Source organism: Salvelinus alpinus, chromosome 8 (assembly GCF_045679555.1).
Source record: "Salvelinus alpinus chromosome 8, SLU_Salpinus.1, whole genome shotgun sequence".
NCBI lineage: Eukaryota > Metazoa > Chordata > Actinopteri > Salmoniformes > Salmonidae > Salvelinus > Salvelinus alpinus.
In genome coordinates, this window is record NC_092093.1 from 9,223,084 (window position 1) to 9,231,042 (window position 7,959).

The following is a 7,959-nucleotide window of genomic DNA, read 5'->3' on the forward strand; positions in this document are numbered from 1 at the left end:
GTTTCTGGACAGGTCCTATAATGGCATACCTGTGTGTGCTCTCCCCCATGCATAAGACCCTGACCTCTGAACCCTAACCCCTGAACAATAACCCCTGAACTCTAACCCCTGAACCCTAGCCCCTGAACCATAACCCCTGAACGCTAACCCCTGAACTCTAAACCCTGAAACCTAACCCCTGAACTCTGACCCCTGAACCCTAACCCTTAAGCCCTAAACCCTGAACCCTCACCCCTGAACTCTCACCCCTGAACCCTAACCCCTGAACTCCGACCCCTGAACCCTAACCCCTGAACCCTAAACCCCTGAACCCCTGTGTCTCTCTCTCCAGGTGGTCTGTGTTTGATCCATGGTGGCGTGCGTCTGTGTAGCTGTCGCTCCGGTTTCACAGGCCAGCGCTGCGAGATCAACATCAACGAGTGTGCCGGTAACCCCTGCACCAACGGAGGGACCTGCCTGGACCGCATCAACGACTACACCTGTGCCTGCTCCCCGGGGTTCGCCGGCCGAAACTGTGACCGCGTCCTGGACGAGTGCTCCATGCGCCCCTGTCTCAACGGAGGACTCTGCACCGGGGAAGGGGGGCCGGGGAAATCCCCCACCACCTGTATCTGTCCCGCCGGCTTCACTGGACCCCGCTGTCAGTTCTTTGCAGTGACCCTGCCAGTCGGTGGTGAGAGGATCAATGGAGAGAGCCAAGATGGCTTCCAGTGGGCGGCAGTTTCCCTGGCTGTAGGGCTGGTTGCGTTTCTGGTGCTGCTATGCATGGTGGGGCTGGCTCTAAGACACATCCACAGGCAGATGGGCAGGGACAGAGGAGACCGGGAGACCATGAACAACCTATCAGACGTACAGAAGGATAACCTTATCCCCGCCTCCCAGCTGAAGAACACCAATCAGAAGGTGGTACTGGAGGTAGACTGCGAATCAGAGAAGTCAAATTTTATCCACAAGAACTATCACTTGGACTATAGCAACGCAAAGTCGAAGGAGTTCAAGGATGATAAGTCGCAAGAGGATAAAAGACTAAATCACATCTACGACAAGTGTTTAGAAGAGAAAATACCGATGAGTGGAATGTACAGGTAAAAGAATGTACATGTTTCTATAAATTAAGGTTTCTATCTTGATCTACAAACATGGCGATATACCTTGAGACCTATGGCTAGGCTACTTATAGCGCTTGGTATCATTGCTACACTAACACTCCAGGAAACTGTTTCCGTACATGTGTGAAAGTTGAAAGGTCATGCGTTCTGGATATTATTTCTATAGGCTGTAAGTCTGTTCTGTTTACTGCGAGAGGGAAAAACGGTCTCATTCATTTTGTAAGTCGCACCAGGACCTGAATACAATGGTTTAAACCCTGCCGCTACTCCCCCCCCCCCCCCTGTAACGTAGACGCTGGGAGTTGAGAAGCAGTTTAATATCACAAAGAACATGGAACGATACAACATAGGAGTAGCATCTAGATATGAACAAACAGAAACAATACTGCCTGGGGAAGGAACCTAAGGGAGGTGCCAAATAAAGGGGAGGTAATGGAGTCTAGGTGTGTTTAATGATGAAGCTCAGGTGTGCGTAATGATGATGCCAGGTGTGCGTAATGATGATCCAAGGTGCGCGTAATGATGATGCCAGGTGCGAGTAATGATGATGCCAGGTGTGCGTAATGATGATCCAAGGTGCGCGTAATGATGATCCCAGGTGCGAGTAATGATGATTGCCAGGACCGGTGGTTAGTATCCCGGCGACATCGAACACCGGAGGGAAGGAGCGGGAGTAGACGTGACAACCCCATACAGATGTAGGATCTTAATTTGATCACTCTTATGTTGCTGAGAATTGCAGGGAATGCAAACTTGTAGTCTATTTGAGTTTGTCACTTCCACTTTGACATTTCAGACTTGACCTCAACAACAAAAATGTCCATTAATTATAATCCACATAATAATCCACATTTCCTGTTGCTGCAGGATTATTTTCCTGCTGTAGCAAACTTGCACAAATTAAGATCCTACATCTGTACCCATACTGTATACACACGTACACCTCCAGGTACACACACACACACACACACACACACACACACACACACACACTCTTGATCCGATCTCACACGGGACCCAAAGGATCAACAGCCAAGTCCGAAGCCCAATCATAACCCCCAATCCACCCACATGCATCCACAGCAAGCCCCTATACAGCAGGATCCTAATGATTTCAAAATGCTCTTTTAATCTCACAAAGACCACTAACAACAGACCCAACCAACAGGCTCCTTGGAAAAAGGCAGTAACTGCTCATTTGGTTGAAAATGTGTTCATGTCATTTTTTGCAACATTAAATACAAGCTTAATCATGTGGACAAGTATCCTGCCTCTATTGTGTTTTGGAGAAATTGAGGGGTCATGTTAGCAGTAACTGTATAAAGTTACTGTGAAACCAAGGTAAATAAAAGCCATTTTTCTCAGTTCCAAGCTATGAGCAGTTACTGGTCAGAATACTGGGCTTCATTTTCACACAGTTTACTGAGCCATACTTCACCCCCATCAGTAGGCTACACACACACACGCACACACACACACACACAAACACACACACACACACACAGAGACAGACACAGTTTAGCCAAATGCCCTCTACTTTGTGGTGTTAAGGTAGGCTAACAGTGTGTGTTGACTCGTGTGTCGTTAAGGTAGGCTAACAGTGTGTGTTGACTTGTGTGTCGTTAAGGTAGGCTAACAGTGTGTGTTGACTCGTGTGTCGTTAAGGTAGGCTAACAGTGTGTTGTTGACTCGTGTGTCGTTAAGGTAGGCTAACAGTGTGTGTTGACTCGTGTGTCGTTAAGGTAGGCTAACAGTGTGTGTTGAATCGTGTGTCGTTAAGGTAGGCTAACAGTGTGTGTTGACTCGTGTGTCGTTAAGGTAGGCTAACAGTGTGTGTTGACTTGTGTGTCGTTAAGGTAGGCTAACAGTGTGTGATGACTCGTGTGTCGTTAAGGTAGGCTAACAGTGTGTGTTGACTCGTGTGTCGTTAAGGTAGGCTAACAGTGTGTGTTGACTCGTGTGTCGTTAAGGTAGGCTAACAGTGTGTGTTGACTTGTGTGTCGTTAAGGTAGGCTAACAGTGTGTGATGACTCGTGTGTCGTTAAGGTAGGCTAACAGTGTGTGATGACTCGTGTGTCGTTAAGGTAGGCTAACAGTGTGTGATGACTCGTGTGTCGTTAAGGTAGGCTAACAGTATGTGATGACTCGTGTGTTGTTAAGGTAGGCTAACAGTGTGTGTTGACTCGTGTGTCGTTAAGGTAGGCTAACAGTGTGTGTTGACTTGTGTGTTTTGCAGTGAAACGGAGGAGTGTAGGATATCAACGATATGTTCTCCTCGAGACTCTCAGATCTACCAGTCTGTCTTTGTTATAGGAGAAGAGAAGAGGGAGTGCGTCATAGCAACAGAGGTAAGACAAGAAAAATACAACAGCTACAAAAAAAGTACTTATCTGAAGTATTTCATGTCACTCTTATAGTATCAATGATATTTATGGTTGGTGATGTTTCGTTTATTTATTTTTTACACACATTGTACTACATATTATTTTATTTAAAAAAAAGCCAGAGCAAGATCCTGTAGGCATATATAGCAGGGACTTCAGAAAGCATTCACACCCCTTGACATTTTCCACGTTGTGTTGTCTTACAGCCTGATTTTAAAATGGATAAAATTGAGATTTGCTGTCACTGGCCTACACACAATACCCCTTAATGTCAAAGTGGAATTATGTTTTTCCAAATTAATAAAAAATTATAAGATTAAATGTTTTAAGTCGGTAAGTATTCAACCCCTTTGTTATGGCAAGCCTAAATAAGTTCAGGAGTAAACATTTGGTTAACAAGTCACATAAGTTGCATGGACTGTGTGTAATAGTGTTTAACAGGATTTTTGAATGACTACCACATCTCTGTACCCACACATACAATTATCTGTAAGGTCCCTCGGTCGAGCAGTGAATTTCAAATACAGATTCAATCACAAAGACCAGGGAGTTTTTCCAGTGCCTCGCAAAGAAGGGCACCTATTGGTTGATGGGTAAAAAAAGCAGACATTGAATATCACTTTGAGTATGGTGAAGTTATTAATTACACTTTGGATAGTGTATCAATACACCCAGTCACTACAAAGATACAGGCGTCCTTCCTAACTCAGTTGCCGGAGAGGAAGGAAAACGCTCAGGGATTTCACCATGAGGCCAGTGGTGACTTTAAAACAGTTACAGAGTTTAATGGCTGGGATAGGAGAAAACTGAGGATGGATCAACAATATTGTAGTCACTCCATAATACTAACCTCAATGACAGAGTAAAAAGAAGGAAGCCTGTACAGAATACAAATATTCCAAAACATGCATCCTGTTTGCAACAAGGCACTAAAGTAATACTGCAAAAAATGTGGCAAAGCAATTAACTTTTTGTCCTGAATACAAAGTGTTATGTTTGGGGCAAATCCAATAGAACACATTACTGACTAACAATATCCATATTTTCAAGCATAGTGGTGGCTGCATCATGTTATGGGTTTGCTTGTAATCGTTAAGGACTGGGGAGTTTTTCAGGATAAAAAAAAAAAACTCATGGCACAGGAAAAATCCTAATGGAAAACCTGGTTCACTCTGCTTTCCACCAGACACTATGAGATTAACTCGGCCACTCAGGAACATTCACTGTCTTCTTGGTAAGCAATTCCACTGTAGATTTGACCTTGTGTTTTAGGTTATTGTCCTGCTGTCAGGTGAATTCAAGTTTTGACTTAAATCTACTTGAAAATCTATGGCAAGACCTGAAAATTGTTGTCTAGCAACGATCAACAACCAATTTGACAGAGCTTGAATCATTTAGAAAAGAATAACGGGCAAATATTTCTGTATTTACTTTTTTTTCTTCAAAAAACATGTTTTAACTTTGTCATTGTGGGGTATTGTGTGTAGATGGGTGAGATTTTCGTTTTTTTTAAACCCTTATTTTATCAGGTAAGTTGACTGAGAAAACATTCTCATTTACAGCAACGACCTGAGAAATAGTTACAGGGAAGAGGAGGGGGGATGAAATGAGGCAATTGGAAGCTGGGGATGATTAGTTGGCCATGATGGTATGAGGGTCAGATTGGGAATTTAGTCAGAACACCGGGGTTAACATCCGAAAGACGGCACCCTAAGTGACAAAAAAAACCAATTTAATCCATTTTGAATTCAGGCTGTAACACAACAAAATGTGGAATAAGTCAAGGGGTGTGAATACTTTCTGATAGGACTGTCTGCCAAGTCAGTATAGATGGAGTAATCTTATAATGCTCTCTCTAAACTACAAAAGGGTACCAAATCACTATTCTTCAAACTGACAATTTGATGGTCTAAGGAAGGGGATTACGTTTTTGTTCAAGTACAGGAATATAGTTTTGATACCTTTTAAGCTTTACTGTGTCTCTCAAACCCTATGTCTTAAAGGCCCAGTGTAGTCAAAAACGTGATTTCTCTATGTTTTATATATATTTCCACACTATGAGTTTGGAATAATACTGTGAAATTATGAAAATTATGATACTACTCTTTTAGTGTAAGAGCTGTTTGAAAAGGCCACCAAAAATGTCTGCTTGTTTCAGTGGGATGAAGTTTTGGCCTGCCTGGTGACATCATCAGGCGGTGAACTAGTTAATAGACCAATAAGATTTTTTTTAAAGTTCCAAACCTCTCTGCCAATAAGAGCTCATTGTTTTCTCTGTTTCCACTCAGACCACTCCCAGACAATTCTAGCTCAGTTCTTGCTTGAGAAATTTCTCTTCGCTAAAATGCTATTTTTTTATTTATTTTTGACCATTTTAATTGAAAACAATCACAGTAAGGTACTTAATTATTACACAGAAATTATTTTTGATATTGAGATAAAAAATTGCTGCATTATTGGACTTTTAACACCGAGGTGCTGAGTGGAATTGAGGGAGGATGTTGCCAAGCAAAACACAATGGCGATAGTATACCAGCAAGAATAGATGACATCACTTTTGTGATTGGCTTATATGAGTGGTATTATCTTGGGATATGTGTGCAGTTTCCCAGTTCATAGAGAAAAGGGGAATGAGGGCTCACTGCTTACCTCTCATCTGTTCTTCTTCTCTTCCTCCCAGGTATAAAGCTGTGTGAGGTAGAAAAGCGAGGGAGCAAGAAAGGCGGAGGAGAAAGGCAATCAAAGGCAGAAAATATTTTTCTGGATTGTTTACAAAAAACCTGAGGAGAGACTGAAGATCTGTTTCTGATGTCACTGCTGCTCTGGAGCACTTGAGAGACGGGACCATAGAGAAAAACAGAGAGACAGAGAGGAGAGCGGAATCTCTCCTCTGTGAAAAATGACAAAATTAACACTCTAAACTGAACTTTACTGAACTTTAACATTGACCAAGTGTTTGTATACAAAATGTGTACAGTTCACAGTCATGCACCTATTAACTTCTGGGAACAAATGGTTAAATGAACTGTTAAATGAACTGTTAAATGACTGACTGAACTGCACTGGGTGTGGAGGGGACTGGTAGAGTGTCATTAAACAAAACAATGAACCTGAATTGAACTCATCTGTCCTTGGCAGCGATTGGAGGAGAGAGTAGGTAAAACAGGAAAAATGTCCGTAGCTCGTTGTTGAACCCTGAGCACTCAGTTGACCCTTGACTTATCTCCTGGGATAATCATGGTGACTAACGACAGCCAACTAATCAAAATGGAGGTGCCTCAGATTCGACTGATCTTTAACCCTTAGCCAGCATCATTGACCAGCTATGCAGGGTCCAGGGTGGAGCTAACTCAATGAAACTCACCCACTGACAGCCACGACCGACCAGCAGTCGAAACCACAACCACAACAAACATACTGAGAACGATGAATGTCTGACTGAACAAACAAACAAACAAACGTCTCATCGTTCAATCTCTAGAAACAAAATACCTGGTTGGACTTTTCCGGACTTTTCCATTTCATGCAAAACGGTGAAAAGATTGTATGTCTAAAATTACTAGAAGCCTAAAAGAGTGTGTTTGGATGCTAAAAAACTAAACCCTTTGTCTCTTCATGGAGCATTTGACCTACAAAAATAAATAAAAAACGGAGGTGGAAAATACACTTTTTTAATCAACAGTAATTTGGAGGTTTTGTGCACTAAATAGGGTGTGTACATTTAAGACGCAACAAATAAATCACAGAAACGCAATACTCAGGTGTGTTGCAAGCAGTAGTCCAAGAGAACAGGAAGGGAACTGACGGACAAGTTGATATTTTCTGCGTCCCAAATGGCACCCTATTTTCTATATAGTGCACTACTTTTGACATCATACCACTGCCTGCCTATAATGACTTTCTGAAATGACAGAACCCAATAATGTACTTTTTTTATGATGATTATTTCCAGAGTTTAATTTAAATATTGATGAATGCTACGACTGCTCTTTCTATGTTTTATAATATTATTTTGTATATAAGGACCAAACTTCTGAAGAATAAAACACTTTAATTCCTTGTTAATATTTTGATGCCAGTGAATGAAAAGGGAGATGATGTTTTTGTGGTGTTTTTTTTAATAGAAATAGAAATAGAAAATATTACTGATGCTTTGCTGTTTCTTCTATTGTTTTTCACCAAAGTGATTATACATTTTAAAGGGAGTGGTAAAACCACAGAGATCCTATTACATGACATATTACATTCCATTTCTAATATGTAACTCTATGGATAGAACGATCCAAACTGTTATACTTGACCATACACAAAACCTATATTCTCTAACTCATCTGAAACACACAGTCAACAACCTTACCAAACGTGACAACAACTATACGCTGACTCTATAAAGTAACTTACCTACATATGGAGCTGGCTATTTACAGTAACTTACCCAGATATGGAGCTGGCTATTTACAGTAACT

The 7,959-nt window shown here is 41.7% G+C and overlaps 1 protein-coding gene across 3 annotated transcripts in view; it reads left to right on the forward strand.

The window, feature by feature from the left end:
- The window catches only part of LOC139582512 (delta-like protein 4), a 26,828-nt gene extending 19,183 nt beyond the window's left edge, over positions 1–7,645 (forward strand). For 2 of the 3 annotated variants that reach the window (XM_071412583.1, XM_071412585.1), the window contains 3 exons: positions 332–1,085; positions 3,346–3,457; positions 6,174–7,645. In XM_071412583.1, the coding sequence (XP_071268684.1) occupies positions 332–1,085; positions 3,346–3,457; positions 6,174–6,179 (872 nt within the window). In that variant the 3' untranslated portion in view covers positions 6,180–7,645. The remainder of the gene's footprint in view (positions 1–331; positions 1,086–3,345; positions 3,458–6,173) is intronic. The other variant, XM_071412584.1, reaches the window with a different exon arrangement.
- Positions 7,646–7,959: the final 314 nt, after the last annotated feature.